At 42.3% G+C, this 26,632-nt stretch overlaps 1 protein-coding gene across 2 annotated transcripts in view; it reads right to left on the bottom strand.

Moving 5' to 3' along the window:
• ADAMTS17 (ADAM metallopeptidase with thrombospondin type 1 motif 17) overlaps positions 1-26,632 on the bottom strand; it is a 177,623-nt gene that overhangs the window by 29,054 nt on the left and 121,937 nt on the right. For both annotated transcript variants that reach the window (XM_048076347.2, XM_048076348.2), the window contains 4 exons: positions 23,093-23,173; positions 16,689-16,846; positions 13,044-13,203; positions 10,862-10,997 (listed from right to left, as the gene is read on the bottom strand). In XM_048076347.2, the coding sequence (XP_047932304.2) occupies positions 10,862-10,997; positions 13,044-13,203; positions 16,689-16,846; positions 23,093-23,173 (535 nt within the window). The remainder of the gene's footprint in view (positions 1-10,861; positions 10,998-13,043; positions 13,204-16,688; positions 16,847-23,092; positions 23,174-26,632) is intronic.

The following is a 26,632-nucleotide window of genomic DNA, read 5'->3' as shown; positions in this document are numbered from 1 at the left end:
AGAGACTGACAAAAATAGCCTTCAAGTGCAGAAATCAGTGCTCATGAAAATTAATAGCTGGGCCGTGCCCTGTCAGAGCAAATGTGGAAGCAGCTATCTACCCGGGTGAAGGAACCGCTCAACAGGGGCATGAAGGGGGAAAAGTGACTTTGCTCTATGAGCTGAACGTGAGTCACTGGGCCAGGAAGGGTTTCTGTACAGGCTCCGCTGAACTAATATTCACTGCAGCACCATACTCTCACTGTGATCTACGGCTACTGGCAGAAGAAATAGGGAAAGGGACTGAAAGCAAAGAAGAAAGATAAAAAGGCATTCTTGGCAGAGGCTGTCTGTGTACTTCCATTTAGGATGGGCAGCACACTGCGTGCCAACTATTTCCAAGATGCCCTAAGAAGTCAGGTTATGACTTTCCTTTCAGGAAGGAAAATTCTTTTTTTTCTTTTACCCTGGTCAGTCATCTCTAGGTAGTTCTGCTCTAGCACAGATAGGACAGAGTGTGACTAGGTAACTGGCACAGAAAGAGTGAATATCATCGTGAGAAGAATGACTGCACAGAGCATGAGCCAAAACCCAGATAATCAACAGAAAGCTGTTGCTCAGGTTATTTCAGATCTAGTCTGCAGTGAAGATCAAATCACGTTCAGCATTTTTGTCACAGTGACTTCCCTGTGGCCAGCCTCAGCTACAGATCCCCTACATCTCTCCCTGAGCCAAGCCTTAGTCCACCAATGGTTGCAAAGAAGGTGGGAGTGTACTGTAAGGGATCTCTGAAACCTCACAGAGCACCCTGACCTACCTGGGACAACTGCTGCTAACCAGGAATCCAAACATTTTGCAATTAAAGGCTATTTTGAGGTGGGGAGTTAGATTCAGGTCTGAGAGACAAAAACCAGATTAAATGTTTGAAGAATGCTAATGTCATTGAGGTAGGATATTTTCAAAAGTATCAAGGGGACGATTGCTTTACTGTCAAACTTCATCATCTCAGTGAAATCTCTGCTTGGTTCAATAGTTCATAAAAAGATCTGGCAAACAAGGAAACGCGAATCCTATGTGCAATACTCGCAGGGCCCTGATCTTCCCCCACAGTTCTCCCAAAGCCCCCTCCATAGGCAGCTGAAAATATTATTTTAGCGCCTGAAAGAGAAAAAATCACTATGACTGTATTTCAACATCATCGTTCACTATCAAGAGGAAAGACAAAGGATTTATGGATGAAGTGATTAAATACGGAAATTCCTGCCCATTTCACATTTGGTAAAAGAATGCTCAGCAAGCTATTAGCAAAATTACTATCCACAAGTAATATACTAACTGGCAAGAAAAATGTGATGCACAAATAATACCGCATTATGGTTACTATTAAATTACACTACAGACATTTTCCTCTCTACACTGTCATTACACCTTTTGAACACACCTGGATGAGTTTAAGAATGAGACTTATTTTTCATTTGTAAAAAGCTGAAGTATTTTTCTTATGACAATGTCAAAAATAATTCCACTATTGTAACATACAACACAAAGCCAGCTCTGTATTATTAACTAAGGCAATTAACTCTTGTACACTAAGCCAGGTGTGTATCATATAGACCATTTGGCTTCCAGCTATGCTTTAAGCTGGTAAAATGATCTTAGGGGTTGCTTGACACCACAGTTCTTTTCCATTTAGTTTTTCCCTCCCCGGATATAACCCATATTCTGTTGGACCATGTGATTGCTCTACACGGAGTACAGAAGAGCCCGTCCTCTTTCCAACAAGGAGTGATTTATGTGACAAACACATTCATCTTTCTCACAATCCTAGGGATGGCTTTATCCACTGCATTATTTTTTGTAATCTTACCTCTGCAGAAGATTCAAGAGCTAGATGATCCCTGCTGGTGGTTAGATTTAGGAAGAAAGTGATGAGCTTTTAAGCACAGGTTTTTTTTAACCCAGTCTGTGTCTGTCTTTCTAGCTAAAAAATGCCCAGAAGGGTGTTTATCCATAGCCTCAAAAGGCTGGGATGGGCAGGACATGCAATCTGAGAGGGCTGTTTTAAATCTTTATCTTCTGAGTCTTCCTCAACCTCTGACCTCTCAGTATCTCTGTTCAGGAATTGGAGTTCTTCTTCTAATCTTCTTTGGCAACAATCATCTGGCATCCCCCTGGAGCAAACTTGAAATATCTCTTGGAGGTTCAGTTCATCATTTGATCTTTCTATGCTCTGGATTAGTCATTAACCTTGAATTATTCACTCTACCTACTTGCTGAAGACTCCCCCATTTTCTATGGAAAAAAAAACCAAACAACAACTAGCATCTATCGCACTACATACATGAACCTAGGGGAGATAAATATCTGCAAATGAACTGTAGCTAGAAATGAAATTGTAGCTAGAGATTTGGGAAAACATACTGTGAAGATAAAATGGGTCAAGGCTGAAGGATGGGGTGGAGGAGTGAAATCAAAAGATATGAGGTCACTTTTCAGAGATTTCTATTCTCTTATAACATAAAGACATTGCATGTTGTAGGATAAATATCACAGCCCATTAAATTTCTCTTAGTTATTTCTGTCTTGAGCTGTGTAGAAGACCAATGCCTGAGCTCTCTACAGGGCTTCCGTTACTTCTGTTCCCTCTCTAATGCTACACTGAAATTCATTTCCCTGTTTTTGTAGTAACAGAATTGATGTGACCAAAGATATAGTTGCAATAACACTCATTTTTCTATATTTAATAAACCTGCTTTTTGATTGCTACGACTAGTTAAGAGCTTGCACTACTGCTCAATAAACTATCAGAGGAAATGTGATACTAAACACTGATGCTAATCTGAAAAAGCACTTGTGAGAAACTAATCTAAAGCAGTACACTTTCAGCATTGTAACAGATTTTATTATGCACCTTTTGGTTTAACACACACCACTGAATTACTGTCTAGGTGAGGATAACTCCATCTCGAGTTAGAGCTGGTTGTCTTTAGCACCAGTTTGTGACGCAAGAGCATGTTGAAGTTGCTCTCGGTTTTCTAAGGCACCTTGGTGAAACTGTGGCTCCACTGAAGTTATGCAAACTCCAACTAACTTCACTGGTGCTAGGATTTCACATTGGATAATTGTAGCGAGCAGAACTGGGAAAGATTTCTGAGAATTAGTCACATGGAACTGATAGCCAGATATTTTTTCCTTACAGCTATCAAACTAAGTTCATGCTTCAATATGTAGAGGCAAGAAAACACTGTTTACAAGTGGACTTACGATTTCCATGAAACACGCACACTGTGCTATTGTATCTTTCTCTCCCCATGCACTTCTGAAGCTCTCTGCTACATCTCTGCTATTCTGGGGTCAAAATAACCAGGTGAATTTGGATTTTTGGGAACAGGTTGTGCCACACCCAGTCACTAGAAGGTTGTTTTTTTTTTTTTTTTTTTTTTGAAAAAAGTACAAGGAATCTAGTAGAATAATACAGCTGCTGATGTTGAAAGTAGGACTCCAAGACTAACATTCCTGTCTGACTGCCTTTATAAACAGTGCTCAGTAATTTTCCAGTACAGTAGTCATTCTGCTAGCAGACTTGCCAACTTTCACTCACACAGTTTTCTTTTTTTTCTTTGGTGATTATCATTTTGACAGCTTTATTTTTTTTAATTTCCCACCAATTACACGATCACAGGACCATGGACACTGTTTTATAATTTACGTGCACCTTGGGAAGTTTTTTTTTATGCCAAAGACTTTGTGTTCTTCCTCCCTCCTCCCTCCAACTGAGCAGATCACTCCGATTACAAGGACTCAGCGTGGCACTGGTGTGAGTAGGTGTCCTTCTTGCTTGCAGCTGCCTTGCTACACTAAACCAGCACCCTCCGAGCCCTTTTGCAGTGAGTTACCCCTGTCCTGCTCCATGCTTGGTGTACCTGTGATGGGGCAGCTGATGGCCAGCTCCGTTCTCTGCCACTCGAGGAAGGCAGTGTGTTCTCCTCAGCTCGCACTGCAGGATATAAGCAGCGTGCAGAGCATTACCGCAGGCAGCAGTAGGGGTGAATTTCACTCATAATTAAATATTTTGCTAGATTATCCTGCTAATCCTTCTTTGTGGGTAAAGACTATGCTTGGCCTCAAGAACCTCAAACCAAAGAAGCACAGATCATTTAACATTTTAAAACAATGCGATGTTCAAACATAAGGCTGTTGAGTCAAACATTGTAACGGGAAAAACCGTGATGTAAGCCAGCCTGGGTGTTTACACCAAAGCTAAGAAACCTGTCTCATGACTCCATGTGAAAACCAATGCCAAATGAACTTCTGCTCCAGCCAGTCATCTCAAATTATTTGATGTAAATGCATTTACCAGTAGCCAACAAGCCCTCCTAATTTTATCCTCTGCTTGTTCCCAAGCCTTTTCTCTTACTTCTTTTCCAGAATTGCCTCATTGAGTTGGGTTGCTGGATTTGCTTGGAAACATCTTTAGGCCTTTCAGTAGCTAATTAACTCCTGACTGCCTGTTGCTGTACTCGATGAGCTGCCTACAACCTGGAACGTGCATGATTTTGTCTCCTTCTAGTGGCTGGTTGATAGCGGGACGTGCCCACGGTAGGACAGCAGATACCCACAGCAGCTACTCACAAGGGTGCCCAGTTTATACGAGGCTTTCTGGTCTACAGCATTTGGCTTCTTCTGCAAGACCTGCCGGAGACCTGCGGGTTTCCAGCCCAGGCGGGTTTCCCCGAAGAGCAGCCACCAGGGCGCAGCATTGCCTGCTCGCTCAGCCGCCGGCAGCCACCGTGTCTCGCACCGTGTCCAGCGCAGTCCTGGCAAATTCATTAAGCTCAAACTGATTCTGGAGATCCCAACTCCAGTTTTGGGAAGTGCTTCAAAATGAGCTCTTACGTGGTGCCTCCTTGGATCAGAGGGTGCTAACATTACTATTTATGCCAGATTTCCAGGCTAAAATGATTTGAAACCATCCCCATAGCTGTTCTTTCTTTCTTTTTTTTTTTTTTTTTTTCATGTAACCAAATTCAGAACACACAAAAGGAGATGTGTCTTAGCACAAGGCATAGGTAAGGTCTTGAACTCCTTGCCACTGGACCTTATGGATGATAAAAATTTGTACCAGTTCCAAAAGAGTCTGAACACACTAATGAAAGAACATATGAATTTGTAATAATTAAATACAAAGTGTCCAGCTTAGTCCCTTCTCTTAACAGGTACTCCCCATAAGTCCCTCCAGTTTAGTATAATTTCCATACAGTCCTGCAAGTAGAATGCCAGCTTTCTCCAGGAGTTTCCCATCAGATAGCTCCCCCAAATTCTGTTTTTTTGCAAGACCCCACAAAATAAAATCAAAACTGTTCTGCTCCTCATCTATGTGTGATGATAATACAAATAAATATGGTGCAAAAAGCCTGGAATCAAGGAGACTTGATCAAACATGGCAGGCAGGCAGGCTGATCTGAATACAGCCCAGGTCATAGCACGCAAAATGATTTTCACTTTGTTACTGACCATCATCATCCATGAGGACAGTGTTTGCTCTGTAGGACTGCATTCTTGCGTATCATCATGGGTTTATGATGGAGTCTAAAGGGAGAGGCAGGCTCTCAGACAATAAGAATCTTACAGGCAAGCACCATGAGCTTAAACCAGACCAGGGACCAAGCGGCAGGCACCATCAACCATCGCACACGAAGGCACCCATGCTTCGAGCAGTCACTAGCCTTTTGGGCAAGCCTACAAGGTGCTGAGCCAGCTGGGGTCTTGGCTGACCCTTGCAACTGGCTTAATTTTCTCCCCAGCAGGCATCACTGCAGTGTGTGAGCCCTTGGAAAGCGGTGTTGGATTCCTGCCCACAGATGGAAAAGTGGCAATAGGAAAGAAGGAAAGAAGGAAAGAGGGAAAGAAGGAAAGAAGGAAAGGAAGAAGTGATCCATGTAATGACAGGCCTCACGTCAGTAGCATGCCGGTTTTTAGAATGGATTTAGAGGGAAACAATAATCAATGACATAGTGGTAAATGGAAAACAGGAAAAATGCAACATAGGCTTCCTCCAGGCAGACCAGGCAAAACTAATTGAGTGTATTTCTTTGATTAAAATAACTGCTTTTCCAGAGAGCGGAAATGTGGTAGATTTAATCTATTTAGTTACCAGTGAAGAACTCCTTTTGTTGTATTAGAAATGTTTATGTAAGTTGGAGAAACTGGTCATATGCTGGAAAGCATGGATATCAATGTGCATGGAAGGTGAGAGCTGGCCACAGTGTAGTGCTTTAAAGGTAGTATCAGGTATGAAGGAAATTTAGATTAGTTACCAGGGGACTTCTTGAAAGACCTGTCTTGCTTTTGATGACCTTGGCACGAAAAGAAGAAAACTGTTGAAAAACTGGTGAAACTGTTGACAATACAAAGTCTGGAAGCATTGTCAATGCAAAGGAGCATTAGTATACCATAACAAGAAGAACTGACCAACCTTGAGTACTGTAATAAAAAAGCTATGTTGAAAATTAATAGTACACAGTGCAAGGTTGTGTGCTTAGGGACTAATAACAAGCATGTCCATGTTAAAGTAAGATTCATATGTTGAAACAAATGAAGAGGAAAACATCCAGAATGACTCTAAGCCACAAATGTGATACAGCCATGAAAAAAGCAAAGAATGCGTCAGGAGAGTTGCTGCCAATGAAGGCAGGAAGTACGAATGCAACTGTGTAAGGGCTAGATGAAACCGAGGATGAGATTTTCCAACACAATTCTGGTCACCTATGCCCTGAAACGATGCATTTAAATAATTTAAATTAGAGCAGTAGCACAGAAGGGAAGTGAGACTCCACGGACAGTTTCTCATCCAAGAAGCAGTTAAAAGTAATGGATTTACCCCAGCAAAATGACAGAAGGAGATAAATTGGTTTGTTTTATCGTAAGCCACTAAGCATACAGAAAAAAGCTAGGGCGGGAGAAAACTACATAAGCAAATAAACAGTGCTGATGCAAGAACAAGTAGCTGAAAAAGGACAGCGAATAATTAAGACCGCAAATAAAAGATCCTGACCCACATGAACACCAAGGTCACAGAAAAGCCTTCCAGCGAGGGAAATAATAAACTGTGGAGCAAAATTGGCTTATGGAAACTAGTGTATGACATGGTAGTAGCAGAAAACTAACTATTTGACTCAGAGGTGCTTTCAAGTCCTGAGCAGTGAAAATAAGGGCTCAGGTCTCCTGTGGTTTTCTGCAGATGATGGCAGGGATTTCTGGCTGTTCATGCTGTTGTTAAGCATCTGTGTAGGAACAGCACATATTCAACAGGTCCCTGAAAGAACTTCAACTCTATTAAAATCTGTTACAGCAAAGAGGAGGAAAACTAACAGTGTTTGCATGCAGGCCACAAGAAGTCTAACAGTTGGGAAATTTCATGTGTTTTTGGTTCTCTTCCTGCATTAGAGGGGAGCAGTTTCATATTCATAGACCCAACCATGCATGTTGAAGTGTGTGGCCACTGGCCGACCTATGTTTTCAGTAATAACAGCTGATGTGATCTGTGATTTCTGAGTCTGGTGCCAACATGAGTGCTGGGTTTGCCTATATATTTGGGTTGGTGTTCAGTGTGCTGGAAACAACCCATACGCACCGCATGCAAGAATCCAGATTCCATCTGGTTACAGCAGGGTTTTGTAAAAAATATCTAAAGAGCTAGGCAAAGGATTAGAATAAAGAGGTGCTAATAGGGTGCAGTTGGGACAGGAAAGGAAGCTGTAAAGAATTTAATGGAAAAAGAGGGTCAAGGAACATAAAAAATAAAATAGGAAGAAAAAGAGGCATTTTTTTAAAAGGTGAAAGAGTAACAATAATAAAGAATGAAAGATTCTTTCATTTTTGCCAGTTTCAACAAAACCCTTAAGAAAATTCTGTAGTCTGACGTTTAATTTTAAAACATGTCAGTGTATCCAATCCTTTTTTCCAATCCTGCTTTGTTTTTTTCGGATGCTGGGATGCAGTTGCAGAGCTCTAATCTTCTCCTTGGCCTCATGAAACTACTGTCCCCTGCCCCACATTATTTGGCTCTCCCAAGAGGTGGCAGAAGTTCAAAGGGATGTATAATTTGCAAAGCACTTTGGGATCATGCTGGAAGAAAGACACTGTTATTAATATCGTACCTTTTTTTCTCTCCAGATCACTTTATATGTAATGTAGGTTATTGTTTTTCATTTTCATTACAATCTCAACAGCAATAACCTCCTCCTCCATTTATACAACATGATCTCACTCCATCCCAAAGAGTTTGCAATCCACATTACACACAGATCGAGAGAGGAAGCAAATGGACAGTGTAGGATAATGAATGTAAGTCACACAGCGTAGCCAAAAGAGCAACAGAGAATGAGTGTCCTATGACCAAGTCTTGTGCTCTGGACATCAGACCTTTCCCTGGAGACAAATTCTCTGTAAGATGATTCCCTTACATTTTGAGCAGAAGTGTAAATCTAGATAATAATACACAAAACAGAGCAGACCTACTACAGAAAGGAAAGCATTATTCTTTCTTCTGCTCAGGTAAAGGGCTGGGTCCGAGTGGAAGCAAGAAAAGACCTTATTGTAACAAGATGCTACAGTAATTTTACTTGAAACCCTAAAACAAATTCAGGGCTTATAAAAAAAGCATTGACATGGTGGAAGAGAATGGTTTCTTTAAGATGTTCTTGGTCAGAGAATATGCTAAGCATGCATTTCTAATATCTGGGTGGGCAAACGCAAGTGGAAATTTAAATTCTACAGAGGCACGGAGAATGTGCTTCTGAAAAATGTTTCCAGTCAAAAGCATGTTAAGTGTGAAAGTGTGGTCTACACGGAGGGAGTGAGGGAGTGTGGTCTGTCAGATCATCAGCAAGGATTTTGTGGCCTTTCTGGGCATTAAGCACATTTGGTGTCTGCTGTCATTGCTCCAACAAAAAATGTACCAATGAGAGTGTCACTGCGCTGGTGCTAATTGCTCCTGAGGAGAAGTGGGCTAAAGTGTGGCTATAAATTGCGCGATAACTCCATAAAGAAGAAGGGAGTACAGCATTGGAACGACATTAAGGGCTGAATCTGAATCCACAAAAGAACACAATCTGCACATGGGAACGGACTGGCTCTTTCTCAGGAGATTTTGTGTGATTCAACCTAACCCACTGTTGCTGCCCTGGAGAGGCAGCAATACCACGAGGAAAATGTGCAACAAGGAGGAGAGTTCACCAAGGGCTCAGTATCACAGAGATCCCATTGAGAAACAGCACTGCGGGTCTTAAGGCTCTACAAGACTTTGACGTGCAAGGCCTCTTTATGTCGCATTCAGCTAATAGAGACAAAAGCCTCTCACTTCCTCCCAAGCTTTGTAAGCTGCTTTTCTTCATCTCTACCACCTGAACCCCTCTGTATCACCTTGACTCACTCCAGTCTCTTCCCAAGGTCTTTACAAAAGGTCTAAAAGAAATACTTGGTGCTAGGGCAGAAACACAAGCAGATGCTCCTTGTTTCTGCCTTTCAGAGAAAATGACACGACAGAAATGCCAGCATTGCTGAATCTGCATTTAGGAAACTTCCTTGTGGAAATATTGTTTCCTTGAAGTCACTGAGAGTCTGGCTCTCCTTACAGACCTAGAAGCACACAGGCTATCTCATTACACCTTTCAGAACTGCTGAAAGCAGCATGGCCACAATATTGTACAGCTGTAATAGGCATTGCAGACACAAAACGAGATCTGAAAAAAAAACATCCTTATTGATGGATTACCTGACACTACGTTTCCCTGCTTCAGGGCACTTTAATCAGAGCGCAAGTCAATTAGAAGGAAATGTGCTGCTTCTCATTTCCCCTACTGTTTCTGCCAGCAGGATGAGCTTTGTAGGTACTTTTCCCTGGCTTCTATGACTGTACAAGATGCAACAGCTATCAAGTTGCTTTGAACCGGCTTTTGTAGATATTCCTGAGCTTTATCCTAAATCTGTGTTCTAACTGCTATCAAAAGTGGACTAAAAATTGCTTCAGACCAAGAGTGAACATTTTTGCTAGCAAACAAACAGAACGAATTAATTTGCTTTTCTGTGTTTTGTCAGTTTGGACAGAAACTCCATTTTTTATACAACGCACAACAAAATTAAGTCATCTAAAAGTGCTTGCCAAATGAAAAGCTTTTTATTATTTTTAGAACTTACGACTATTACAGCTTTAATTACTCCTACTGATGCAGAAAACCATTCTTACTGAGGAAAGCATCTAAAATGTGTTTCATTGTCATTTGTTGACTTCAGCAAGGTTCAGGTATGTTTCCAAAACTATGCAGGTGTTGGTAGACACTGAACAAACTTCACACAAACAAAAGACACTCCTTGCCTGCAGACTCCCACTCTAAACTATCTGCTCATACAGATCAGGCACGCAGCACAGCAGACAAGCTATGGAAGCTTAAAGGCTGTGGGCTGTTCAGGAGGTTATATGTAACACTGTGTGCTACAAAAATTAATCAGGCCCTACTCTGATGCTTTTTTTAAAAAAAAAAAGGTCGGATATGCAGTCACTGCAATCTTGTCTAGCTTTATGCTGCAAGTTGCTCTGTCTCCCAGGAGGCAGCCAAAAAGAAAAGAAAAAACCATCCTCAGACAATGCATGCAGGCAGCTCACATGGAATCTGGACTTACTGGTCACAGATTAAATGGACTCTGAGGTAATGAAAATCTGATCTGCTCAACAAAAGGAAATGAATATTACAGCTGGTTACTGTGGCTAACAATGCGTCCCAATGCTTTTAGACATTTTCACCATGTTCACCAGATGGAGACTTGTGAAATGGGTGATTTGCGAAGGAAAAGGATATTGGTTTTTATTATTTTAACTCCTTACCGTGACTGGCAGGGGTGTGTGTTACATTTCCTGACCTGGGGCTCGGGGCGATTCACTCGCTGGCAGTCACTGTCATTCACCAGTGTCATGGTCTTGTTAATAATTCGAGTACAGGACACAATTGTTTTCCGTTCGCCTGTAAATCAAATAAAAAACTACGCTGAAAAACAGGAAACTAGTCGCTAAGAACAAAAATGTGTCAACTCATTAACTAGGTCTCCCTACCATCTTTACAAGATGCAATCTACACAGCCCTACAAACACTGTAAGCAATCTTATTTTCCACTTGTCTTACCTTTGCACTGTTCTGGTTTTGTGTTTTTGTTTTCTTTTTTTCTTCAGAAAAGCTACAAATCTCTCCCCAGTAACTGTAAAATTGACTGCTCCACAAGAACAACACATTGGGCTTTCTCCTTCTAGTGCTTAATGGGAAAACAATCTTGAAAACAATTTGCTTTCATTTCTGGTTCCTCCTTCACATGTTACAGTGCCCTGTAATCACCCAGGACAGATGCTGCAGCTATGTAAACTGGAGACACAACCACCCGCCCCTCGGTGACTGCTAATGACAGGACAGCTGCCTCTTGCTGCTCCCAGTACAGGAGGAGTCAGGTTGAAAAGGAGTAACGAGGCTTCAAGAGTGACAAACTGGGTTTGTTTGTATTTCACAAAGAGGTGAAATTAAGTCACCAAAATAAAATATTTCTGATCTTCCTCTCCCTCCAGTTATGCTGCTTAAAAAACCTTGCTAGTAAGAGACATCTCAGGAGTAGTCAGCTTTTCTCAAACAAACTAATTCTTGGGTATCAGCAATTTCCTTGAGACAGCAGAAGCGTGGCCCGCCAGGATCAGCTCTCCTCTGTGTGCCAGACAGAAAACGGTGTCATGAGGCAGCATGACAGTAACCAGACGTGACAAAGAAAATGCCATTCCTGCACCATATGACTTTGCCTTGCTGCTAATTATTTTGTTTTCTCAGCTCCTCTTCTTGTAACCCTCAGTTCGCAACAGATTGACTCTGTTCATGATTTACAGCAGATAATTTAAAATAACTCAAATTCTGTTAATACAGGATTTGTACAAGTCTATATGGAAGTTATTGACAGCTAAATTGATTGATGCGGTTCAGGATCAAACTGCAGAAAGGGAAGAGGCCCTTCCCAGGTTGGCTAAGTAATAAAAGCATCTGACAACCAAAGCACATGAGATCAATTGCCATTCAAGCTACTGCTGGTGGAAGTCATGTTGCCAGGTACTGATATAATTCAGATATGTGGCAGGCTTGTAACACAGTTCAGAAAAGCCACAAACAAATTTACTACTCTTTCAGGTGAGGGCTTAATGGCTCTAACAAATTGTTTTAAAAGATGAGTAAAAGTGTCCATTTTAAGATAAGTTTTATTTACAGAAAAAAATCCATGATTTCAGTATACTGAGGGCAGTGAACCTGCAAACAAGAGGATGAGCGCTCTTTTCCTGTGTTATAAAATATGATAGATAACCAGGTCTACTTGTGAAGAAAAACTGTCCAGAACGCATGGAAAAGATCCATGTTCCTCAGGGAAAACCCGACTTCTTCCAGCACTGAAAATTCAACCGACAGTGGCTGACAAACCAGCCTCTGGCTTCAAAGGCATCGAATCCCCCCGAGGGTTTCAACAAATCTGTTTCAGGGATCATCTGGAAAGTGTGATTTGCAATGTGCTAATGTACTCCCAGAAAGTCCACCCCACATTAAGAGGGTCTGATGCAATCCTCCAGGAGTTGTCACAGCAGCACTGCTCCCATTTCATCCCCGGGGAAGGAAATGTCTTTCAGCGAACATGTCTGAACACCTGTGGAAACTCTACTCCAAGAATGTGACGGAGGTTTGAGATATGAGGCTGCACACAGCGCCTTGAGCCATCCGTGGAGCACTAAGCCAGGTGCAGTTCCAGCCTAGAGTAACAAGCCGACAAAGCAGTGTCCCTGCCAAAATGCTGGGTGAAAATTAACTGTGGGGATGCAGATGATAGCTGGGAGAGCTGGTGAGAACGAGCTCTCGTTTGGGTTCATTATGGCAACATACATCACCACGGCCAGCTTCCTTCATGTTTTGGCGACACCGCCTTCTGCAGGCACCCCTAATGGCTGGTGTCTGCAGGCGCTGTACAAGTCCCACCAAGCTTCCTAAAGGCCTCACCTCCTCCACACTGCACGCTGCACCCTTCCCATCCGCTGTGCGTCCAGATGTACAAAGAATCCTGTTGCTTTTCTGGCTCGCTTCTGTTTTCAGCAGTATAGTTTACAGGAATGGTGTATTCATAATGAATTCCATAATTCTGGTCATGAAATAACAGCACCTGGTTCAGCAGGAAAAGAAAGACTGTTAAGACATACTGTGAACTGGGAAAGCTAACAGAATGCAGAGACAGTAATGCTAGAAATGCTGTTTCAGGTCCTTATTTCCCAAATATAAGTACTTCATGAAAGGCAACCAAATCTTTATCTAGGAACCTGAAATTAAAGTAGTGTTGGTAATCCAGGGCACTGAAAATGAGGGTGACTATTCCTGCTGAAAGCTATAGGAGCAGGATTTTGTCATCTCAGAAGCCTGAGGATGGCAAGGTGGAGCTGTATCATCCAGCTGCTGGCAGCGTATGTATTTTCATACCCCCGCACATTGCTGGAAGGAGGTGAAACCTGCTTTCGACAGCAAACTGATTACTTCCCATGGAGTGACATGTGACATCTTTAGTGTTATTACTCTGAAATTTACTGACTACTAAAAAATGCAGAGGAACAGAGAAAAATGCTTAACTGTTCATCACAGGCAAATGACAGTTCTGGTCCTGTTCTGATTTACATGTCGGGCTTCATTTGGCTCTCATTTCCACTGGCTTAAGACAGAAGTGACTAGAAGACACCCAATACAGTATCAGGCCCATGGATTATCACTCTAATACAAATATCAAAGAATTACTACTTTAATGCTGATGCAGTGGTGTTACACTTATTATCTCATAATCTCAGTAGCATTAGACAGTTGAATTCTGCTGGCTCTTGGCACCTGCTGGAACAGGAGCAGCCCCTTAGCAAAGATATTTTAAGTAGGGGCTGTCAAAATGAAGCAAACAGCTGCCCAATTAAAAAAAAAAGCAAACTTACAAACGCTATTTTATCTCAACAACCATTGCTTCCTATTAAGATTGGCAGAAATCACTCCTACTTCACCAATAATTTCACTAAAGCTGTCATATGCTCGTTTAACCCCAAATCCCCCACGATATGTGCTGAAATAAAGGGTCCAGCTTGTAGCCACCGACATCCTGGAGGTCTGTGAACACTGTGGGGCAACACAAACTCAGCACCTGGGAGTTGCTCTCCACAGCGCAGATTCCAGGCAGAAAAACATCTTCCAGAAGATGTTGGAAACAAAGGCATGATTTTGCTTCAGCTACAGAGGGAGCCTTCCTACCAGAACTCAATGCCAAGGTTGAAACTAGTTAGCCATCATTACAAAGATGGATATATATACTTTTCTTCACAATTAGAAATACCAGGCATTCAGCAGCATAGAGCTCAAGTACTGCTCTGGCTTTCTTTAAGTGCACGAGATACAGGCAGCTTGTTCTACAGAATCGATCAATCACCCTTCTCTAAAGCATCTTTATGCTTTGGGAGTGTCTGGTTGTCCTCTGCTGCCAAAAGGAGGTCTAGCACAGGCCTAGTTACACAAACATCAATTTCTCCAAGAAATATACTTACAGCAATGCACTTGGAGAAATGCCTCAAGTATTAAAAACCAGCCCCTAAAAAGAAATCCTTATTATCTCAATATGGGAGCAAGACTAGTGAATCTAAAGGCCCATATGAAACCAATTTCACGCAATTTCGTAGCCACATATAATTGGTGTGTGTGTGTGTATGTGTGTATAATTGGTTTCAAATGCAGGTCACAATGGATTGACTGAAGCTTCTGGCTCTTTGTCAGTCCAGTGTATTCCACCACTGTTTGAACAACAGTTTTCTATTTAGAGGTAACTGGTAACCATCCTGCCATTCTTGCGCTGAAAGAATGAAACCCACTACCCTTTATCAAGGAAAAGATTAATATCTGATCTGGAGAAAAGACTTCACGCGTGCTTTGTTTATGACTGGCAATGATTTTCAGCCACGTGTTTTTTTTTAATGGACTGGTAGCTTTTACTTTCCTCTTTTTTAATCATTTCAGGAAGATTTCTTTTGCTCTTATCAGCTGAAAAAGGCTGTACCTGAATCTGATACTCATGGAAAACCTTGTAATCACTATGTTATTTACTTGTTATTAACTGTTTCCTATGTTATTTTCTTCTTAGTGAAGGAGAAACAGTATTTCTTTAAAATCAGAGCTCTACTGATGCTGAAGTTTGCAAAATGCTGGTACCAGGTTTTACTGCAAGAAGCCTCAACCCAGCAATGCTCTGGAAAGTCCCTAGAGCAGGCAAAGGAATCCTGCACAGCACCTTCACAAACGGTACCTGTGCAACTCCCTTTTCTTGTATGAGGTTAGGAAGATCTTGCAAGTACAAGATATTTTGTCAAAGTCCTGGTTTCAGGACGGAAGACTTGCATTAAGGCCAAACTCAAGGAGATGTCGATTTTTCCTGATGATGAGCGTAGCTCCTTTATACAGGGCAGACCCTGAATTACATGGTCAGGAGAAGGCCCATGTGCCCAAACCCACATCACTGACTGTCTCAGTCTGTATGTGAGCCTGGTACACTCACCCATCTGTCCGACAAAGCTAAGACAAAACACCTCATGTTCCTTGTATTTTGACACAGGAAAAGCACTGACAAAGTGGAGTTCTTTTTGTTTTGGTTTTTTTTTTGTGCATGTGAAAAGTTTAAGCAACTTCTGAGCTTTTCAGACTGAGCTGTCAGATGTTTTACCATGACTGCCAATGAGACAAAGAAAATTAAGATGAAGAAAGGGAGAGATTTCTGATATTCAGCAGTGCTTGAAGTTAGTTTTCATTGAACAAACACGACAGAAAGTCACAAGGAAAAGAAACCACACGCAGAAAAATGTAATTGAATAAAAAAGTCATAGTAAACAATGCAAACGTTAAAATACTCTATGTCTGTATGCAAACCTCTCTACAGAAACCTTGAAATGACAGTAACCAGTAATAGAGTTATCTTATGGGTAGAAAAATTCAGGTTACCACTGACACTAAGGGACTGGCCCATGAATCACCCCATCACCCAAATTAACAGAAGAACTATACTGAACATTAGCAAAACCTTCAAGAACAGCTTAAAATGCATAAAACTTTTTTAAAAAAAAAAGAAAACAAGGAACATTTCTGTATGCAATGAAGCCACTTCAGAAAGTCAAATTCACATGTATCATCTCTACATGCAAAACGTTCATTTTTTCTATTAGAGCAACAACGTGTTTAAATACAGAATATGTTTTGGCATAAGCAAAGAAGGAATTTTGGCAAAATTTCTATTCATGTATGTGAGCAGGTATGTCCATGAAGGAAAGAAGGCTCCTGGAAACCTATGGACTCTAGAATGAACCTGTCATATTATCTGTGACACATTACAGAAATGTCCTGTACTGGAAATGAGTTTACTGGGACACTGCATGTTCCCCAAGAGTATAGCTCCAGTTATTTTTAAGTAGTGAGGTGGGTATCTCCAGCCCTTCCAATGCTGCAAAAGAATTCAAGGAGAAGCAATACTGCATACCTGTAAGAAACTCTAGTGAGGAAGCAATCAAAATTTAACTTTCATCTAGAATATAAACCCTTTAGGTTGCATCACTTAAGAAACACAAACAAAGGATATAAAGTTACCATCAAGTGCAGTGGTATTTTAGTTGGTCCTTTGGCAGAGATTTTCTCCCACAGACCCCTTCGCACGTACCGGACAGTAGTGCCTGCGATCTGAAACTCACCAGGAAGCTCAATTTTCCAGTCGCTGTTAATGGATCTCTTACTGGAATCTTTTAAAGCTGGAAAGAATCAAATATCATGGAATGAAATGAAAGCGAATACATAATTACAAATAGGCTATTGACTACACTCAAGACTGAGCTTCTTTCTCAGCCCACTTGAAGTGCAAGACGCAGCAGCCTTGTAACAGACACGAATTTAAAAGATAAATTAAGTATAATTTTAGCTGACTTATCATAAGGTTACTAACTCGTGTAAATTCTGTATTTCAGTTGCTGAAGGAATTTCTAATTACATTAACATTACCATTAAGTAAAAATAACGTCATATAAACTGGTATTGCTAAGGTTTTACTACCTAAAATTATTAGGTTCCACTTTTCAAAGAAGCAAAGTTCTCCGGCTTCAAAACTTTGAACGTTCTCTGTGTCATTCCACTGCCGGGGAATTTAAAGGGAGGGCAAAAAAAAAGCGTGCAACAGCAGTTTACAAATGAAAAGCAAGGAAAGGTAACTAGCCACTGTCCTTGGAAAAAAAGTACTACTAATTCAGGACTAAATGGTAGAACTCTTCCAGAGTTCGATCTATTTCAGGAGCATGCCTGAAAAACACGTGTATTTATGGCATGTTGCTGAATTCAGTTACATACATACGGTTCTTTGCAAAGGAAAGCTTGTGCAAGTAAAATGCTTTTCTTTGATTTTCAGTGAAGAAAGATTTAATCTGTGTTTAAGGTAAGACTAAAACACTATAGCACTGTGCTGACAAGCAAGAACCACAAAGCAGTGACTGACTAGGCAAAGTGCAAACCTTATTAGCCCATTTTGCTTACCCAAGCTAAGCAGAGTACAGATTGGGAACAGAAAGCATAATTAGAAAACAATTAGTTAGAGCCATAATTCTTCCTGGAATAGCCCAATTATTATTAGTCAAACGTTTACAGAGTAAACGTATACAGATGTTTGTAAAATGAACATGCCTGGTATATCAAAAATTGCCACTTAAATCACTTTAAGGATTATTCTCAAATCTAACTATTTAGATGTTAATCTTAGAAAAATGGGTGGTACCATAAATGTGGACACATCCACCAAATTGGTAGACATGATATAAGGATCTAATACCACAGCGTAGCTGCTAGAGGACAACCTGAAGATAATTCTGGTAAAACACTTACATACTGACACTGTTACACTCTTCAAGCCATTAAAACCAGTATCTGGGGCGAAAAAGGATGAGAGCACCAGTGGCTGTAAACAGAAGCCTGGTTTGCAAGGCAAGATCTGTCTATTTTTATGTAAAGTGTATCTATCTGACTGAAGTCTGGCAGCAGTTGAGTTTAAAGATTCCCACTCAGACAGTACATAACAAAACCTATTCAGATCTTCAAGCATCAGCAAAAAACTCATAGATCATTTCTCTCTCAACTCTCCTTTCAAATGTAGCAAGACAATTCTGCATTTTTTACTACTTTCCAAGCAGAATGAACTTCTGAAATTGTATTTTCCTAAACTTGCCTTGAGAAAAAAAAATCAATGAAATCTGTATGTTGATACACCCGTTTTTAAGTGCATATTTTTAAGTGCAAAATACAACTTCTGCTGAGTTTCTGTGTGCTCCATAATGCAAACATTGAACAGTTGTAAAGGCAAGTCAAGTTACAAGGCAGACTGGTCAGTGAACTTGGCAGATCAGTGTAATAACCCCTTCTGCTCAAGCCTGGAAGGCAGAATATTGCAACCTGCAACAACTGCCTAAAAGCGTAATTTAGTGCACCCCTCAGGTTGCTCTCAGTTACTCCAGAGACTTTTTTTTTTTTCAGTTAAAAAACTGGAGAGTCATTACAAAGCTCCAGCATCAGAAATAAACTGAGCTGATGGTCAGGATCTTGCCTGATGCCTTCTTTGCTCTCAAAACAAAATGCAGAAACAAGTACGATGCTGTCTGTGCCTCCGTGTGATGGAAAGCAGGACGCAAATAAAAAATATCAGCAGGCAATGCAGAGCCTGACACAGGCACTTTGCTTTCAGAGTTCATGAGCTGGAGCCACATGCATCATGTCAGCTGCTGTAAGACCACATCCGTCCCGTCTGATGCACATCCTCTGTGCATCAGTAAGGGCAAAAAGAAAGCCACATTACCGAAGGAATCCCTGTAAGATGAATACTGACAGGGAAAGATGCTTGGAGAATTGCGTCCTTTCTTCCAGAAGAACTTACTGCATCAGCAACACTGCTATTCTTCAAATACTGAAAAGCAACTCTAAGGGCATCTGATTTCTGTGACTTAGTGCAAGGTCATTTCAGGATTTCTGTGTTTTCTACAGTACAATGGAAACAAAGTTATTCAGATGTCTGCGTGATGCATTGAGGGAAGAGAAAATTGGCAGACCCTGTTTTAAGAGAGTGAAAGTCCCAGGCCCCGCTGTGGAGATCCACGTACTATGATCGAGTTTGCCGTGACATCAGACAGAAGAGCCTGTGTTTTGCAGTTCCTGGACTCCCTTAGTTCAAGGTTAACTGTGTCTCTTGGCTAAGCCTTTAACACGATGTTTTCTCAACCTCCAGCATTTCAAGCCTATTTTATTCTCTTCCAGTAAAAAATATAACCCTGGCTTTCACTTTACCGAGTGTGTTGCAAGAAGGTAAGAGGAGATGATTTAAAGCCTTTTCATGTCAATAGGAAAAGCTCCCATTGTCATCCCTTTGGATCAAGTCCCCAAAGCCAGCAAATCCTTCCAGCTGTGTGTAGGCTACATGTAATTCCTTAGAATGCTTTGGAGACCAGGAATTGGACTTCTTGTCAACTGCACAACAGGCCTGACTTTTCAGTTTGGTCTAATTTCCTATAGGGAGTGTTTGTAGCAATACTGGACTATTCTATATAGACCTTTTTTTATTCTGGCTGGCCTTCTCTAGCACCATTTAAATAGCTACTACAGTGAAAGCCCCCTCAAGACATGAAGGGTCAGCTCACCCCTTCCTCAAATGACATTTGAGAGGATGGAAATCCCTGTTAGTTTTCCCTTTAGGGGATTTCCTGAACAAACTTTTATTTGGCTCAACAGGACACGTTGGCTCCGCAGACCCCGAAGAGGTTACTAAAGGTAACAGGAGACTCCTGAAGTGATTTCAGAGCAGGGCGCCATCTCACCTTCTTTCTGCCACTCCGTGTACAGGGGACAAACATGTTCCGAGGCACCTCAACACCATTGTCTATGCTGTTAAAATCATCCCTGTCACACTTTATGGCCAGGTCAACCTCCCAGACAGCTCCTAGCAGGGATCAGGCCTTTGCGGGGTCCCTTCCCAACAAGCAGCACCCAGGCAGCCCCCTGCTCTGTGGGCTGACAGTGCCCAGGTATGTTTTGGGGCTCATTTAATTTACAGATTGAGCATCATCCATAGTGTCTAACCTCTGGGGAAGTCTGAACCAGGTGGAGGTCTCAATACACTGTGTCTGTGTGGTCCTTTCTGAGAGGATCCGCATCCTGGGGCGTTACTGCAGAAAGATGGAACATCCTTCTGTCCTGGTGCACACAATCGTCCTCGCAGCTCCCTTTATCCCACAAGAGGCTCCACAGTAAAGGTGAAAGGAAACTGCAGGTATCGTTTCCCCAGAAGGAGTGGAACGTATATGTTTTTGGTTTTTTTTCCTAAGATAAGTTCCCTTGGGAACATAGGCTAGGGGTATGATGACGTGCTGCTATTTGCATTCTACAGCAACACAACTCTCTCTGCAGCTTACTTTTTTCCCCTGCTTTGTTCCCCAATCTACAAAGTGCCTTGTGCAAACTCCAGACAATTCCGAAGCAGGATTGTTTTCCTCTGCCAAAGCCTAGCGGCTTCCAGGCTGCTCAAAGCATCCTCACACTAGGATTGAGGAGCCACGAACATGACTAATCAAAGCTGGGGATGAGATAAAACTATCTCCACAGCAGCACGGCTGACCAGCAAAAATATCACGGTACATGCTCACAAGAGCGTTTGAGAGCTTGAATGACTAAAACCGTGCTTTGGATACAAGTCATCATCAAAGGAAGATAGCTTGCTGGTAAAAAACAAAATGTTTAATCTTTGTGGATCTCTCTTCTGGGAAAGGTTTGATTTTGATTGCTGCAGGCACTGTTCCCTAAGTAACTGAGCAGGAGAGTCTGGAAACAGCCCCAAAGGGGCTCACTGAGGATTGCAGGAGTTCCACTGGAGATTCAGCAGAGTATCTGAGCCAAAGTGCTTTCACCACAGCTTGTCTTCACTCGGTGCAAGTGCTCCAAGCTGGCTGCAGTGCTCCTGGGACCCTATGCCTCAAACAGGGCAGCAAAGCACAGCTCTTCCCCTGTGGGTACGTTTAGGCGGCAGCAAGCATCCACACTCTTACATCTCTGAGCTGATTCCTGGCTCGAAGCTGTACAGTAGAAGAACATTAAAGAAAAGGAGCCCTAGCAACAACCCATAACTCCTCCTTTTCTTTTTGGCTCGAAGACAGGAACTGACCAATCTGTTTCTAAACCTGGCACCTTGTCAGATCTTTATTTCCACCTTGGGTCCCTCCAGCTTGCTTCCCAGCCTGTGGACACAAACTGCCGAGGCATTTCCTGTTCAAGGTGGTTTTTAAGCATTGCAGCCAGCCAAGCCAGCCAGCGTGGGTTGCCTGTAGGTGGAGGGAAATTCTTCAGGCACTGCTCCCAGCACATGGAATAATGATTCCAAATTATGCTGGGCTCAAATCCAAAACACTGTACCTGGTCCTGAGTGGAAATAGGACCTGATTGGGCTCAGCTTTGATGGTGTAATTGAAAAAGAAAATCCTTCCACACTCAGATCTGGATGTACAATGCATTACGAGGTCTAACGGAGTGACCAGAATTTAGTTTCCTTGGTCATCTTTTTTGTCCTGTTGGAACACTCCTGCTGCTACTCTATAACTGCGGTTAGCAAGACACTGGGCATCTTTTCCTTGTGCCCAGTGTTCCTGGGAAGAACTTTTTGACCTAAAATCTGTAAAATTTTTATCTGTTTTTATGGGACACATACAAGGGCCAATTCCTGCTCTCAAATGTACATAAGTTCCAATCTTCACCACCTAATGGAGAAATACCTGCTCAAGTCAAGGTTAAGTGGTCACAACAAAGGGCTAACTCCACATAGGAATCTCACTGTTGCAGCTACCTGCCAAAGCCCAAACCCCTGACAAATAACCTGTGTAAATCCCACCAAGACAAACAAAAAGGTTGGCTCCCAGCAGACAGAGTATTTGCAAAGCCCAAGGAAGGAAACACTGGCTCTCATTGTTCCACCAGTGCTTTGCTATGTCAAACATCTTACGTGTAGGCGTAATCCTCTCTCAGCAAGCTGGCTGCAGCATTAGCAGAAATAGTACCAGTAGGGATACATGCTTCGTACCAAGAAGTGGTACAAATGCAATGTTTTTGCCAAGGATCCCAGTCCAAGCTTTGCTACTGCCTCTCTGCATAGCCATGAACAAGTTTTGACACCTCAGCTTCCCCTTCTGCACAACAGGAGGACAGCAAGCTTTGTGATCCTCTCAGAGTTCCTACCACAGGCCTGATATATCCCTGGCAGCAATCCCATCTTCCAGAGTGCTTTTCTACCCTGAAACCTCACAGTGTCTCCACTCTGAGAAGCTCACTTTGAGAGAACCAGAACATACAAAAGTGAAAACAGTACCTAATACTTTCCAGGCTAAGCATCAGCTGGAACATGTATCTGTTCCGACCACTGCTATGAGAACATCAGGCTGTGGAAGGGCTGAAACACTCTTTGATAGATCCTGCACCTCAGAAAGCAGGACCAGGTCTTGAGTACAGCACCAAGTGAAAACCTGCTGCTGCAGGCAACGGGGCAGGCAACCTCATGGTCAGGTCCTTAAGGGACATCAGCTCCCCTGTCCTGCCTTTGTTCCAGTCTGAGCTTGAAGCCTTCCGATTGGTATCTCTGCCAAGCCTTCCTTTAAATGCATGGTTCTCTTTCCCACTCCCTCCCAAAGTGCAGGCAGCTATATTCCACCCAGCGCCAAATGCTGTTCAGAAATCCTTCTGTCCACATAAACGTGTTCTTTGGTCCTTTCCGGTTGCACAAGGGCCTTGTAAGTGTCATGCACTATCATATCAGGGAAGTATCAGGAAACCAAGCCACAAAAGTAAAGAGATCGAAACAATAACGAAATCAACAGCCACTTTGTGAGAACAAGAAACCCATCACTTACAAAGACATTTAGAGAAGCATCAGTTTAACAGAGAACAGAGCTGAGTTTTGAATCAAAATATTTTTTGTTTTGTCTTTTTACCCAGAAAACTGTGAGCAGGTTTGTCCTCAACCACTCTGATCCGTCGGGCACCTGCAGGGATCACAGCTGCTTCGATGTAACCTATGGCAACAAAAGGGCAGATGGATGAGAACAACCCACGGACAGCCAGAGGCATCAGTCATTCAGTATCTCACCATGAAAAAATCAACTCCTGCCCAGATATCAGCAATTTGAAATCGAGTTTCTGATAGATACTCCTGTCATCTCCTCTTAAAAAAATCCCTGCTCCTGGCTGTGATCGCTGTCTGAAAGGACTCACCTCCACAGAGCATTTGGATGATGCCTAAACGGAAGAGGAGGGATTAGTGGGACATGTGGGAAAAATAACTTTGTTTTCACTTGCACATTAGCTTTATATAAGTGTTCTGGAGGATATAATAGCTAACAGTCTCTTTGCATTGGGCTGCTAAACCGAATTCCACAGCTCAGATTTAATGTTAACAACTGAGCTGAAACTTTGTCAGACACTGACCATCTCCAAATGCTGCCAGCAGAAAGAAGCACGTGCCAAATGAGACCATCCGAGCATCTGACAAGGTAGGGAAGTTTTTACAGCACCCCATCATATTTTTAAGGAATTCTCATGGTTATTTTTCTGAAATTCTCTTGGCCTCTTCATGCTTCCTTCGACAACCAGCAACACAATGTAATTATACTACTATTCACGAACAGAATAACAGTAAGAATAATAAGGAGCTACAAGGAAACGTAGCGTATTTTCCCCCACCACAGAGCCATGTGGAGTTACGTGCTTGTTCCATGGGGTGAAAGTGGTGCCTTTAAACTAAAAAGCTGAGGAACACTAGCGCCCGTTTCAAAGGCCTGGGAGTCAGGGAAAGTTTTTCCACTGGCTTCATTGGACTCTGAATCAGCCCCCTGTAAATGACACTAATCTCATCACAGCCATGATTTGATTCTTTCTAATTGGCCACCCAGTTTATTTTGCAGTGTATTACTTGGCACATCTTATGGATTATTGCTCTCCTTTTTCTTTTACATGTTAAGTAGCTTATTCTGTATGTTCCCTCATTCCCCTCCTCTCCCCTCCTTTTTTTTTTTTTTTTTGTCTTCATAAAGGGCTGTGTGCAGCTCTTCTGTGTAAGCTCTGCCTTTATGGAAATCAAGGGCAAGCTACAGCAATAGCTTGGAGAACTGCTAGAGCCAGGAGCAGTGGCTCCTCCAGTATTCAGCAGTGTTTGGGGAACTATTTTAGGGACAAGTGCAGCTGAATGGCCATGCTTCTGCTACACTGATAAGAAAAGCCTCAAAAAAGGATGCTGACAACCTAATGCCTCTCAGGACTAAGTGATTCTCTTGCCACCATGACATGGAGTGAGTCGGACGGGGATTTTGGGTCTCAGACTGTGGGTTTGTTTCAGGCTGTCTGAACAAGCAGCGTGCAGCCTCTTTGGTGTCATATTCATAAGGCGTGATTGCTTGGGTTTTATAAGGGTCACTGGGTGGACAGCTGATTTGGGATGGATCCACTCCTTCTTTCCCTGATCTCTGCATCTGAATCACACTTACTGTTTGACCCTTCAGTTCAGTTCAGTTGTTTTTGCATGTTTGCTTCCTTACTTCTCTCTTACTCGGTGTATCTCAGAAATAGTCTCGTAGCCTTGCAGGACAAATAGAAAGAGGGACAGCAGAGCTGCAAACCATGTCTGGGTACTCTTAAATGCAATACAAAAATCTGTTATAAAATCAAATCAAACAGATGTTGGATTTTACTCTAGACATTGCTAGGAGTTGTTTTTTTCATCAGCTGAGATACCAAATGACAGTAAACACAGAGTGTTCCAGAAACCAAACAACCTCACTGCACCCCATGCATCTGCATCCAACCCCGACCAACAGCTGCCACCAGACACGAGCACACAGCAAAGGTGTGATTAATGCCACCCCACCACAGGGAAATCAGCCCTGTTACACACCTCAACACCCTTGTTAGGAAGCTGGTTTGGAACATGCCCAAGTTTCAGGTAATGTAACGTACCAATTAGGGTACTATTACTTATTTTTTAAACTGAATGCCCAGAACTAAATCATGCAAGGGTTGAACGCAGAGTTGGGCTGAATTTAGTGGAAAGACGGTCACTGGCTTCACTGCGCTTTGGATCTGTCCCCTGACTGAGCAAGAGCCGGGAGCGTCACAGTGCTTTGGAGGTGGGTGAGCTGGGGAGCCACGCTTGAGGTCCAGCTAGTGCCATAAATACACTCTCATTTCATCACCATGTCATGAGAGAAACACCACGTGGAAAAGCTGACTTTTCTGTTACTTTTTACAATTGTAAATAGCGGAGTATAAGCTATTAATATGGCATTAGTTGTGGAGACTGTTTGGTTTGGTCTTATACCAGATTTTTCTCCTCATGTAATTTCTAATCCTGACTGATGGCTTTGGGGGGTTGTGTTCACAGCTCCTGAGTAAGAAGAAACACACCATGCTAACTCACCGAGATCATGCAGCACAAGCCTGACTGCTGGCCTTTACTGCGTCTTTAGTGAGCTGTGAACCACTCTGCAGTTGTACGAACCTGACCTGTCCTTTCAGAGACGAAGCAGAGTTCTTGGGCATGTACCAAAAGCAGCATCTTTACACCCTCAGTCACTATCTCTAGCAATATTGTGTGAGTTAGTGGTCAAACCCTACTGCAAAAATACTGTATACCATCCATGCAAATTTGCCACAGGTACAAACTCGGACAGCTACCACCGCTCCAGTCTGGTCCTTAGTGCTAATGCGATGCTGCTGGTCCCAAAATAATCCTGATCTTTGAGATAACCGCACCAGAAAACATCTTCACTGTTTTCGAGGCACGTTTTATTAAGCGAACTGTCACTGCAGATTGCCAGAAAGATTATCAAGTGTTAGCTAGTAAGACCAAAAAAAGTCCCAAGAGTTGGCCCAGAGTCAAGGAGTCTCAAAGATCTGTTAGGTCTTAGGATAATTGTCTGCAATGCAGGGGTCTGCAAGGTTGGGCTTCAAGTTCTGCTTTAAATGAGGAATTGGTTAAAGACTGATGAGATTTGGCAACTATCAGGCAGTATTTCGAGTAATTTCACCCATAAATCAGCCTGTTAAGATGAAGCTTTGAAAGTACAACAGGAGAACTTCATTATTTGATAATTTATAGTGCTGTATGCAGTATGCTCCACCTTGGGAACAGTTACTTTGGCATGCACCAATCTTTCTGGACAATCTGCATTACATCAGTGTCTCAGGAATGTAAGACCATGATTGAAGCAAATCCTAGATACAAATTATGTGGTGTAACTCGTATTAGGAGAGACACCAGAACAAAGATGCGGCTTTGTCATCAAGGAGATTAATATGTGAACAGTGGCTACTGTATCTTCATTTAAATGCTGGAGAGATTTGCAAGAGGAAAGTGTTTCACACAGGGAAATCCGCTGTTAGCCATTGTTGTTATTCTCAGAATGAAGAGAAAGTTTAGTATGAACTTCAGAACGTCACCAATCTACTACAAAACCGCTCTCCCAGCTCACATCCCAGTA

Source organism: Anser cygnoides, chromosome 11, assembly GCF_040182565.1.
Source record: "Anser cygnoides isolate HZ-2024a breed goose chromosome 11, Taihu_goose_T2T_genome, whole genome shotgun sequence".
Lineage (NCBI taxonomy): Eukaryota > Metazoa > Chordata > Aves > Anseriformes > Anatidae > Anser > Anser cygnoides.
Note: the sequence above shows the minus strand (reverse complement) of the source record. Positions and strands in the feature narration are given on the sequence as shown.